Source organism: Brettanomyces nanus, chromosome 4 (assembly GCF_011074865.1).
Source record: "Brettanomyces nanus chromosome 4, complete sequence".
NCBI lineage: Eukaryota > Fungi > Ascomycota > Pichiomycetes > Pichiales > Pichiaceae > Brettanomyces > Brettanomyces nanus.
The window spans coordinates 3,143,191-3,155,800 of NC_052377.1; the positions used below are offsets into that span (position 1 = coordinate 3,143,191).

Below are 12,610 nucleotides of genomic sequence, written 5' to 3' on the forward strand. Positions count from 1 at the left end.
AGGAATCAGGTGACAGAGCATCACATGCTGATATATTACATTTATGAACATTGTCTTTACTTAATAACTAATTATGTCTTCAGGGAGTTCCTCCTCGTCAAAGTCATCGAATTCCTTGTCGAATGGAATATTGTTCCTATTTTCATCGTATCGTTTCCACTTCCGTTTCAATTTCTCTGTATTCACTGAGGCAGATACATTACCCATCACGTTTAAGTTGTCGAAGAATTTGAGAACCAAGCGTCGGTCTTCCGTGTTGATACAGTTCAACCCGGTAATATACATAGAACATTGTAGTAGCATCAATACATAGCCGGTAATCCTGTTCTTGGAGTGGAGAAAAACCATCAAGTCAAGTACTTTGTGGACGGCCTGTTGCACCATATAATGCTTTTTGGGCAGTTGAGCCATCATCGAAAGCATCACAAGTATGGCCGCCCAAACAAACGACTGGTGGCTAATATCATACCAAGAGATGCATACTTCTTCTCCAGTCTTTAGCACTATCTTTTCTATAGCCTCGCTTGAAAGGGGTTGGAACCCAGGAGGAGGTTCCGAGTTATTGTCGGGATGCATGAAGTGATCACGTGGAATTATTCCATCTTTACTGATAACATAGAATTTCTCGTTCTGCCAAATCTCCTGAAACATTTTACCGTACTCTTCTAGATCAATGTCAGGTTTGGCGTAGGGATTGTGTTTCAGCTCTTCACGATAAGCCCGAACCCGTCGCATATATTTTACCGTCTTCTGTAGAGTCATTGCTAACCTGTTTGTATAGCCATAAAGAATGTTGAAGTCATCTTTACGAGAAATCCTCATTCCCTCCAGATAAAACTTCAAATTCGGAATGTCAAAAATGATTGAGTCAATTTCGTCCTCACTTTCTGCCGTACCTCCATGAGGAGCAGTCAATCCTGCAATTACCTCAATCGATGTATACCATGCTCTACAGAAAGCCATCACATAGGCACTGTCAAGGGAAGACTTATCAGCAGGTGGAACATAGGCAGCCAATAGCTCCTTGACTGCTTTTAAATGTGGTCTCCATTTCTGAATATTTGACATAGCAGTGTAAGACGTCAGTAGTAGAATGGTGAGGATCATGGGTTCAATTTTCTCCTTTATTTTGGCCTCATCAGCCAAGACTGAGGAAAGTAACTGAATGCATGTAGACAAATAGTTGCAGTAGTTTGCTTCATCTCTTGGATCATGGCTCTTGCGATGCAATTGCAAAGCACCACATGACAGAACTGCGCATAATAAATAATTGTTATCCCTAGCATAATATAAAAGAATGTCCTTGGCCGGGTTTAAATCAGGAGTAGGGGTTAATGGACAGATTACGCGTGCGAAATCATCACAGAAGTACTCCAAGTACTTCTTATGATTGCCCGAAAACTGAAAAGAGTCAATTGACACAGGTCTGCTGATGAAATATGGAAGCCTCGTATGGGTGCTGACGACAGGAAAGATGTTATTGATGTGTGAAATGTCGAACGAGTTTGTACTAGAATCTATCGTCAGAGCATCAGCAGAGTCGCCTTTATAATACTCTCCATCTTGCAACATCTCCAACAGAGGTGATTGTCGATCGGCATATTCTGAATTGAGTTTCACCTCATCGATCTTCGTGGTAATAATGTCATTTAAGCTCTGTGCTAGAGAGTTTGCAGACATCGAGGAATCAAAGTTTGCAAGGTTGATGGTGGAAAGAACCTTGTTGAGGGGCGAGCTGTGAGATTCCATATTCAGTGAAGGTAGTGGCGCCTGATTTTTGGGTGGTATTTGTCTGTACATAGAGTTGTGCATATAGTGGATGGGTGGGAAAGAAGTATTAGAAACACCCGGTGGTGTGGGTGTGGATGAACCGAATGACAACACTCCGTAGGGGGGAAGAGGTAGTGAGACGGGTAGTGGTAGTCTTTGCGTCTGTAGTTGAGGTTGAAGAGGTGGCTGCAGAGGCAATGCTTGACTCCGCATCAGCGGGGGCTGTTGGGGCTGCTGGGGCTGGATTATAATAGGTGAACAATGCACTTTAGGCTTCGTTGTACGGGGCTTGCGGGGCCTTGGAGGAAGATAAACACACCGCTTTTGCATTCTACTGCAGTTCCAGCAGGTGGGCTTAGATTCATCGCACTATTGGTGTGTTAGTAGAGCATGGCTTTAGTAACAATGGAATAAACTTACCTTGATCTTTCTCCTTTTGCATTCCTTGCATCCATTCTTGGAGTATTTTCTTCTCCGCCGTCTTGGGAACGTAATTGGGGAAGCGTACCCCACGATGGTGGTCATATTGCTAACAATCGAGATGTATGCAAATGAAGAGTAATAGCAGATAGAAGAAAGATAAACGATAAAGAGGTTTAAATTTTTTTGACGTTGCGTGCGAATGCACATGCCGGAACGTGGTGGAGATGCGACGCGGTGGGGATTCAGCCTTGGTGGGGAATCTGTCAGACTGAAATAAAGAACGTTCTATTCTGATTATATACACTTTATAGCCTAGATTCCCTGCCCTTGACCAGATCGACGACCTTTTCACCTGCTCCCCAGGACATCTCCATTCCAGAGCCGGCAAATCCATAGCAGTCAATAATTCTAGTACCAGCTACGTTTTCACTTCCTATTCTGACACCTCCTTTCCTGGCCGGTCTGAAGCCAACATTGATTCTACGGATATCAAAGTTTTTACCGTCAATGAGTAAATCTGGAAATCTTTGGCGGGCATTTCTAATCAAATGCTCTGTCTCGATGATACTGGGTGAGGAGTCTGTATCGTAGTTAACTTTAGTTCCACCAACAATAATACCTCCATCCAAAGGACGTGGAATGACAAAAGACCACTCCCCATTGGCCATCTGATAAGTTTTGGTACAATTGTTGTACTTCGAGTCAAGTGGTGGTCTCACAAGTAATGTCTGGCCTCTAATAGCATAGCATTTAGGGTCCCAGGTTCCATCCCATTGTAGTCCCATACCAGTACAGTTAATTATTAATGAACCAGGATATTTGAGAGAAACCTGCTTCAAAGATTTCACCTCCTCTTGGATCAATTTGAGACCATACTTCATTCTAAGTTGGTTCTCTAAAAAGTCTAAGTAAACTGGAGCATTAATACACCACGTCTTATAAGTAGCACCAAATACGACATTTTCCGGCAACTCGCTTCTCTTTAAAACTCGAAACTCATCAATTCCATCTGCGTATCCCTTTCCAATAGCCGTGTACAAAGGATCAGAATATTCCAAGTAATCAGTACCTTGAACCCACTTCACAGAGCTTTCCGGGTGTTCCACAGCAAGTCTTTTGAAAAACCGGTACGTGGAACGGGTTAATTGACTGTCCCTAAATTCCTCAATAGTCTTTGAAGGAAATGGTCTAAAATGAGCACCACTTTTCGAAGATGTATATTCTGGCTTGAGTAGACCTGTCGAAGGGAAGTCCTTCGCTATGATAGTGATGTCATTATAATTATTTCTAGCAAGCTGATATGCGCAGGTAAGGCCAGCGACTCCTGCACCAACGATAACAATGGACATGAAGAGGTAAAATAGAGAAAGAGCACAAGATTGTAGAAAAAAAACGGATGACGGAACAGTTCTCCCTTATATACTTTCCTTCTATCTTTCCACTCACATCATGATACCTTCCTATTTGGGGGATTGGGTTTCCAATCAGCGAATCGTGACAAAAAGCCGTTTACAGTCTTTTTTTCCTTTGTGTTTTTTTCACAGCCATTCGTTCTTCTCTCTCATAATGCTGTTCAATCCCCATAATAGAGTTGCGCAACTCGATGGATTGTCCTTGGATAGGGAACTGTTTACGTCACTTCGCAAGACACTTTCTGATGCTGTAGGGGCTTCTAATCTACCCATTCGTATCCAGCAGCTTAGTACCAAGTTCTCTAAAGAGCTCGAGCTTCTACTCAAACTTGCATTGTTTAAAGCCACAGTGTGGAACAATGGCTCTACCTATGGTCTCATGTTACAAAATCTACGCCTTCATGGGGGATCTCGGTCTGGTGTCAGAGATGGCCTTTCGAGATTACGGTTGCTGCTATTGGCCACAATTATTGGCTCGTATGCCTATCAGCGGCTGGAGTCCTACGCCTATTCGGTGGACGAAGAGACTTCTGATCGAGGTTTAGTCGATCGTCATTCTCGTTCTCATTTTCGGTCCTCTCTCAAAGTCCTTGCTGCTGATTATATTCGTCTCATTCGTCCATTTCTTCCCAGGTTGCATATGGTGTACACTCTAGCATCTCTTGTAAACTTTCTCATCTTTCTAATTAGAGGCAGATATCCTACTCTGGCCAACAGAATCCTTGGAATAAGTTATAAGACTCTTTCTAACCACCAAGTATCACTTGCATCCAATCCTGAAACTATATCGTACGAGTTCCAGGACCGTCAGCTTGTCTGGAACACACTGACGGAGTTTCTTGCATTTACATTACCCTTGGTGTCACTTTCCAAGCTCACTAGAAACATCAGGCGCCTTACTGGTTATAAAAAGGTTGAGAGAATATCTCCCGGTGCAATGCTTCGCTTTCTTCCCCAGTCCTGTTGCGCTATTTGCTACCAGGATGCTCTCGCCAAATCCAGTAATGGGGAGGACGTCTCCGTTGAGGATAACCTAGTCACCAACGCTTACGAAGCCAGTTGTGGCCATATTTACTGTTATTACTGCATCATCAACAAATTGGAAAAGTATGCCGACGATGATGATTATCATTGGCACTGTTTGAGATGTGGAAAACCTGTCATCTATTGTAAGGCCTATGATGGTGATTGTATGGAAACGCTGACTGAAAAAGTTGAAGAAGAAGACGAGGACGATGAAAGCGAGGATAATTGCCCTGATAACGACAAGCATGAAGCTGTTGGCAATGATTACTCTTCCCCTTCTCCATCCTCCTCGTCTACGTTCTCTGACGATGTGGTGGAGGAAATGGCCGAAGATGTCCTGTGACTACCCCAGCTATATCTCTTTTCTACATTATCTGTCGAGGAGACGATCGACGTGCATATTAAATCTCAAAAAATTTTCGCACTGAATTGTTAATTTTTTCTTCCCATATAAATACCCTCGAGATTCTCACTAAAAATGCATATCTCTTTTGAACTTTTCTTTCTTTAAGATCTCTTTGCCTTTTGGCTTAGATCAAGTGTAGTATCTGTTCTTTTCAGTGTGACAACTGAAACTGCCCTTCCGTGGGCATTTTACAAGTTACAACTATTTTTGGCAATACGAAAACATTTCGTTTTGGCCCTTTTTGGAGCTTAGGCTCGGATTTATCCGGTTTTTGCCTCCTTTGGGCTGGGTGTCGCTGCCCTTACATTGTTTTGGCTTCTGACGCCCCGTTCTTTAGGCTTTAGGTTAAAGGTTTAATCTTTTGTGTAAAGGGCGTTGGGTTTATATATATAAATTGAGGGTTGTTATGTGATTATGTAATTTATTACCTCACATTCGCGTAAACAGTATTATTTCTGTATTAATGCGTAGATAGCTTTCTCTCCTATTCCTTTCTTTCTCTCTTCTCTTCTATTATGCACCTCTCTCGCTATGATTACTAACATTGGAGATGAAATAGCATGGCTTATACAATCAAAGTCATATCTGCCGTCGAAGCTGGCCGATTTTCCGGAGCTTACACCAGAACAAATGGATCAGTATAGATCCAAGAAATTAAGATTAGCGAGAGCAAGGAATAATGACAATGGTGTTGCGAATAGGACCATAGATAGTTCGACGAACAGCATCAAAAATGGCTCTTTTAAATCTTCGCCCTTGTCCAATCAGGCTTCGCTGATTCCATCGCATCCATTGCATCTTGGGCGAACTACTTCTAATAGTAACGATCAGCTTGAGATTACTAGAATGATGCAGAAGAAGGCAGCTTCTTTGAAGGTCAAGCCTTCGTTGGCGACATTTTCTTCTTCATCACAACCAAAATCGGATTCACCATCCCAGGACATGGTGATCGACCTTACATTGGACGACGATCCTTCTAAAGAGCCCGATTCAGTGCTGGAGGATTTACCTTCAAAGCGAGTCCTGGACTCTCATTTTGATAAAGCTGAGCCTGCTGTAAAACGCTCTAAGGTTGATGATGGCGAGAAATATGTTGCCAATGATGTGCCTATGGAGACGTTTGATGATAATGATGATATGGACCCATTTAGCGACGATGATGAATTAGAAGCATTACTTGCACACAGAGAGGCCAGTAAAGAAGAGAAGATTAAGCATGATCAATACAAGGTAAAGCAGTCTGTAGAGCTTTTTTCGAAACTTTCGTTAGCTGAAATCGATTTCACTGGAGCAAATAGCGGACATTTGAACGAGCTGTTTAAGTCATTTGGCGAATATGTTGGTCAAATTGTTAATCTTGGTGGATTGTTCAATCAAAAATGTAATCTGTTAGAAGCAGGTAAAGCTGACGAAGCCAAAATATTCGACAATCAGATCAATTGCCTCTATAAAGAGTGCCTGGAAGCAAAGAAAGGAATTGCCATTGCTAGTCATTCGGTGGTTGATCTTGTTTCACCTGTAAAATCAGCACAGATACCGACATCTCCCAAACTTCTACCTCCTAATATGTCGCCATTCAAAATTCCTCTGAGGCCTGTGCGTGGCTTGGTAACTTCTACGATTGAGGAGCATGATTCTGGAGATGAGTTTGAAGATTCGTTCAACTGCGAGAGCGAAGAAGAGGAGATTGTTACGACCCAAGAAAAGAAGCAGTTGGATGATTTTATTGTCCCAGATGTCGATGCTGAAATTGGGGCCAATGATGATACTTCATATATTGATGATGATGATGATGGTGATAATAATTCTAACATAGATGTGGATGAGATCAATCGAAGCGATGTTGAGGAAATCAAAGCATCTTCAGATATTGAGGAAGTCGATGATGATGATATTGCTGTTAAAGCGGATAATGACGACTATTTTACTCAATTGAATGAGGAAAGGGAGCTGGAAACAATTGATTTAGATGAAGAAATTCTTGAAGAGCCCGTGGAGGACTCTGTTGAAAGCCCTCTCAAGGTTGTGAAGCCCATTAATAAAGACGTTGATATCGATGATTCGATACAAGAGCTTCATCCTGTAGATACTTCGGCTTTCCAAGCGTATTATCCCAAACAAGAATGGACTGCTGAAATTTACTCTATTCTTCATAATACCTTCCATCTGAACTCTTTTCGACAAAATCAACTTGAAGCCATCAATGCTACTTTATCTGGACAGGATGTGTTTGTATTGATGCCTACTGGGGGTGGTAAATCACTATGTTATCAGCTTCCAGCATTGGTGAAGTCTGGAAAAACTAAGGGTACTACAATTGTTGTTTCTCCCTTGATCTCTTTGATGCAGGATCAGGTTCAGCATCTGTTAGACAAGAATGTGAAGGCTGCTTTGCTCAATTCACGTACTGCGCCGCAGGCAAGGCGTGAAACATACAACATGTTCATGAACGGGTTTCTTGACTTGATATATTTTTCGCCCGAGATGATCAGCGCCAGCGGTCAATGCAAGAGAACGATTGCAAAGCTTTATAGGGATAAGATGTTAGCACGTATTGTCGTTGACGAGGCTCATTGTGTCTCATCCTGGGGTCATGATTTCCGTCCCGATTACAAGGCGCTTAGCTACTTTAAGGAGGAATATCCGGATGTTCCCGTGATGGCCCTTACAGCAACAGCAAATGATCACGTGTGTCTGGATATAGTTCATAACTTGAAGCTTGATTCTCCTCGCTTTTTCAAGCAGAGCTTCAATAGAACCAATTTGTACTACGGCGTGGTTCCCAAAAAGAAGTCTGTCGTTGAAGACATTGCTGGAATAATCAATGCCAAGTATAGAGGAGCGACGGGAATTATTTATTGCCACTCTAAGAGTTCTTGTGAACATACGGCCCAAAGATTGTCAGGATTTGGTATCAAATCTGATTTCTATCATGCGGGAATGGCATCTGAAGACCGGAGCCGTGTTCAAATGGCATGGCAGGCAGGTACAACTAAAGTAATATGTGCTACGATTGCATTTGGTATGGGTATTGATAAGCCGGATGTTAGATTTGTTATTCATTTGACTGTACCACGAAATTTGGAAGGTTATTATCAAGAGACGGGACGTGCAGGAAGAGATGGTGAGTTCTCGGAATGCCTTATGTTTTACAGCATGCGTGATGCAATGACATTGCAATCTCTTATTCAGCGAGATAGAGATTTGGACAGGGACAGTAAAGAGCAGCATCTCAGTAAGTTACGTCAGGTTATTCAGTATTGCGAGAATACAACTGATTGCAGGAGGCAGCAAGTTTTGCAGTATTTTAATGAAGCATTTGATAGGAAGGATTGCAATAAGCAATGCGATAATTGCTCCAGAGAAGGCAGCATAGAGCAGGAGCAACGAGATGTGACGAATCTGGCCAGAAACGTTCTTGAATTGGTGAGATTGGTTCAGGATTCCCGGGTTACTGTTATACAATGTCAGGATATCATTAAGGGATCAAAGAGTTCACGAATCATCAAAGCTGGATTGTCGGATAATGAATACTATGGTATTGGCAAGTCATTGGCCAAAGTTGAAGTGGAAAGGGTGTTTTTCCACTTGGTTCATAATGGGTATTTGCAAGAGAAGTCGATTATGAACCGTGCCGGATTTGCTGCTAACTATTTGAGGCTTGGTGCAAATTCACGGAAGTTACTCAATAGTAATGAGAAAGTGATTATGACTTTTGCCAAGAACGAAAAGAATGGAAAGAATGGAGGTAGAGGTAAAACTGGTTCCAATAAGGAAAACTGGCCTCCCACCTCGGGGAGCACCACCCCACGGTTTACTTCTGCAAGTAGGGTTTACGTTGATAGTACTAAAGGTAAAGCTTCGTCCGTTTCTACGGCAGCTACCGCTCGAATCACTACAATCAACGATCCTGCTATGCGTCGTCATGTTAATGAGTGTTACATGCACCTTCGTGCACAGAGATCGCGTGCATCTACTCGGTTTTCGCATGCCTCTGAGCGTGCCATAGCTTCAGATACCACCTTGAAAGATATGGCACTGAAACTCCCATCAAGCGAGATTGAATACACAGTATTAGATGATTTGCACAAGAACCAGGTGCAGTATTTTAAGGTATTCAAGAAGCTCCTGGTTGCATTACGAAAAGAAAGAGAGAAGTTATTTGGAACAACCACGATACCATTCACGGCAGAGGTTGATATTGTTGATTCAAGTGAGGTTATCACCTCGAGCATTCCTTCACAGGCCACGGGAGAATCTTCCAAGTATTTTCATAGAGAAGATCAGGCAATAAGCCAGTTACAGGGTTTGTTTCTGTCTCAATCAGGAGCAGCGCCTACAGATGAAAGATCTTCATCTTCGCAGAGAACAGACTCTGCAGCTAACCGATCAAGATCAGGAAGAGGAAGAGGAGGAGGGAAAGGGTTCAGAAGAGGAGGCAGCAGAAAGGCCCGGAGTAGACGAGGAGGCTATAGAGCTTCCAAATCTGTACGCTCTACAGGATCTGTGGGTCAGAACACCTCCAAGCCTCGAGCAATGAAGTTCTAGTACATGCGTGTAATTTATAGATAATAAGGGAATAAAGGAACTAAATGGTTTAAGAAATGACGCCGTCAGAAGGAGTCAAGAGTCTTAATTAATCAGTCAATTTCAGATCTCAAAGTATTCGCGAGATTTTTCCTCCTCTTTTCAAGACTTTTTTTCTCTCTATTGAAGTCCTTGATGCGTTGATATCGGGATCTTCTTTTTCGTAATCACAGAAATCAAAGGGTCTCTTTTCATTAATAATCATGTTTAACATCCTTGTTCTTGGTGCCGGTGGTCGTGAGCATGCTCTTGTCTGGAAACTTTCACAGTCTCCCAAAGTAGGTCGGATCTACTGTGCTCCTGGTAATGGAGGTATTGCATCAGTGTCCAAGGTTCAATGCGTTCCAATCGGTTCCTCTCCTCGTGATTTTGATCAGTTGGTTCAATTTGCTGTTGAAAAAAATGTTCAGCTTGTTGTTCCTGGCCCTGAGCAACCTCTAGTGGATGGTGTGGCTGATGCCTTTGCCAAAGTGGGGATTCCTGCCTTTGGCCCAAGTAAGCAGGCTGCAAAGATGGAGGGTTCCAAAGCCTTTGCTAAGGATTTTATGAAGCGCCATGGAATCCCGACTGCTGCTTATCACACTTTCACTGATTACTATGAGGCCAAAAAGTACGTAGAAACTGCCTCCACTCGTCTCGTTATTAAGGCTTCAGGTATTGCTGCGGGAAAAGGTGTGTTGATCCCTTCAAACAAGCTAGAAGCACTTGAAGCACTAAAAGAGGTAATGGTGGACCGTAATTTTGGTTCCGCAGGTGACGAAGTGGTCGTTGAGGAGTTTCTGGAAGGAGATGAGTTGTCTATCCTTTGTATTAGCGATGGATATTCATATGTCTATCTTCCTCCTGCCCAGGACCACAAGCGTGCCGGCAACGGTGATACAGGGCTCAACACTGGTGGAATGGGAGCATATGCACCAGCTCCTCTTGCCACTCCTCAACTGCTAGCAGAGATTGAAAGAACTATATTGAAGCCAAGTGTTGATGGTATGAGAAAAGATGGTTATCCTATGGTTGGCTGCTTGTTTGTAGGTGTTATGGTTACTCCGGATGGTCAACCCAAGGTGTTAGAGTACAATGTCAGATTTGGTGATCCGGAGACTCAGACTGTCTTACCCCTTCTGAAGTCCGAATTGTTGGAAGTTATGATGGCTACCGTTGATCATAGACTTGATTGTATTGATTTTGAAGTTTATAAGGACAAATCCAGTGCTACAGTTGTAATGGCAGCTGGTGGTTACCCTGAAAAATACAATAGGGGAGATATAATCACTCTTAAGGAACCATTACCTGAAGATACTTATATATTCCATGCTGGCACAGAACTCAATAACGCTGGTACACTTGTTACTGCTGGAGGCCGTGTTATTGCCGCAACTGCCGTTGCCAACACACTTGAACGGGCTGTCCAAAAAGCTTACGTTGGTGTGGACTATGTCTCTTTCAAAGGTAAGTACAACAGAGATGATATTGCACATAGAGCCTTTGATAAGACGCCAAAAAAAGTGTCTCTTACATACGAAGCAGCGGGAGTTTCTGTTGATGCAGGAAATAAGTTGGTTGAAAATATCAAGAAGTTAGTGAAGTCTACTGCCAGGCCAGGTTCCGATCCCGAGCTTGGAGGCTTTGGGGGCTTATTTGATGTTAAGGCTGCTGGGTACACTGATATGGATAACACCCTTTTTGTAGGTGCCACCGATGGAGTGGGAACGAAGCTTCGTATTGCCCAAATCATGAACATCCATGATACTGTGGGTATTGACTTGGTAGCCATGAACGTGAACGATTTGGTAGTTCAAGGTGCTGAGCCTCTTATGTTCCTTGACTACTTTGCTACAAGCCACTTGGACATTGACATTGCCGAGCAGTTTGTGAAAGGTGTCGCTGACGGTTGTAAACAAGCGGGATGTGCATTGGTTGGAGGTGAGACTTCTGAAATGCCTGGTATGTACGCCCCAGGTCATTATGACACCAATGGAACTGCATTTGGTGCCGTTATCAAATCACAAATGTTACCGAAAGTGAGTGATATGGCAGAGGGAGATGTGCTATTGGGTCTTGCCTCTAACGGAACTCATTCTAATGGTTATTCGTTGGTGAGGAAAATTATTGAAAGCACAGAGTACGAGTACACAGATCCAGCCCCGTGGAAGCCAAGCCAATCAATTGGCCAGGAGATGTTGATCCCAACGAGGATCTACGTGAAGCAGTTACTTCCATCCACTAAAGCAGGACTTATCTTAGGATTGGCCCATATTACCGGTGGAGGATTAATTGAGAACGTTCCAAGAGCACTTCCTAAAGGCTTAACTGCCAAGATCGATATTTCTACGTGGGAAGTTCCGGAGATTTTCAAGTGGCTTGGAAAAACTGGAGGTGTTCCCATTAAGGATATTCTAAAGACTCTTAATATGGGTGTTGGTATGGTCGCCATAGTTAAGCCAGAAAACGTGGCGCAAGTCAAGAAGAACCTTCAACAGGCTGGTGAAATAGTTTACACTATCGGACGTTTAGTTAAGAGGCAAGAAGGAATGCCAGGATGTATCGTAGAGAGTTCCGAAGGTATATATTAGAGAGGTAATTCATAAAATGCTATAGCGCACGTTCCTACAAATGTCCGAATTGGGAAGTAGTAGAATACGTTTATTTTTGGGGGGGGTTTTAAAAATTTTCGTTTCTTTGTGGTCATCTTGTTGCTGAATTGAATTACTGTCGGTACTTTTTTTTAAGCATCTCTTTTAATCATCTTCCTTTAATGTGAAAGCACCTAGCTGATCTTTGCTAGTGTGACAAGGCAACGGTAAAAGAGGTTTTGAAAACACAGAGCAGTCGAGTTGACAAGCCTTGGTTTTTCTATCTCCACATTTAGATACAGAAGACAACATTATGACTGATATTGACAGTGACTCCATTTCCTCGTCCATCTCGGTGGGAGATTCCATTGATGAGCATTCTGTGCAATCTTCTTTGAGCGGAGATCCTCGTTTAA

General features: G+C 42.8%; 3 protein-coding genes across 3 annotated transcripts; 1 reads left to right on the forward strand and 2 right to left on the reverse strand.

Moving 5' to 3' along the window:
• Positions 1 to 60: 60 nt before the first annotated feature.
• Positions 61 to 1,562, reverse strand: FOA43_004750 (uncharacterized protein; the record flags this gene model as incomplete). The annotated part of the gene is given in 2 exon segments (XM_038924978.1): positions 61 to 1,544; positions 1,556 to 1,562. 2 exon segments carry the CDS (start codon positions 1,560 to 1,562, stop codon positions 61 to 63), a joined length of 1,491 nt encoding a protein of 496 aa, XP_038780906.1.
• Positions 1,563 to 2,498: 936 nt separating this feature from the next.
• FOA43_004751 (uncharacterized protein) lies at positions 2,499 to 3,542 on the reverse strand (the record flags this gene model as incomplete). The annotated part of the gene is made up of 1 exon (XM_038924979.1): positions 2,499 to 3,542. The coding sequence occupies one exon, from the start codon at positions 3,540 to 3,542 to the stop codon at positions 2,499 to 2,501; it is 1,044 nt and encodes a 347-aa protein (XP_038780907.1).
• A 6,046-nt stretch (positions 3,543 to 9,588) lies between these two features.
• On the forward strand, positions 9,589 to 12,194 carry ADE1_3 (Bifunctional purine biosynthetic protein ade1; the record flags this gene model as incomplete). Its single annotated transcript, XM_038924980.1, has 2 exons — positions 9,589 to 9,594; positions 9,798 to 12,194. 2 exons carry the CDS (start codon positions 9,589 to 9,591, stop codon positions 12,192 to 12,194), a joined length of 2,403 nt encoding a protein of 800 aa, XP_038780908.1.
• Between the last annotated feature and the right edge of the window lie 416 nt (positions 12,195 to 12,610).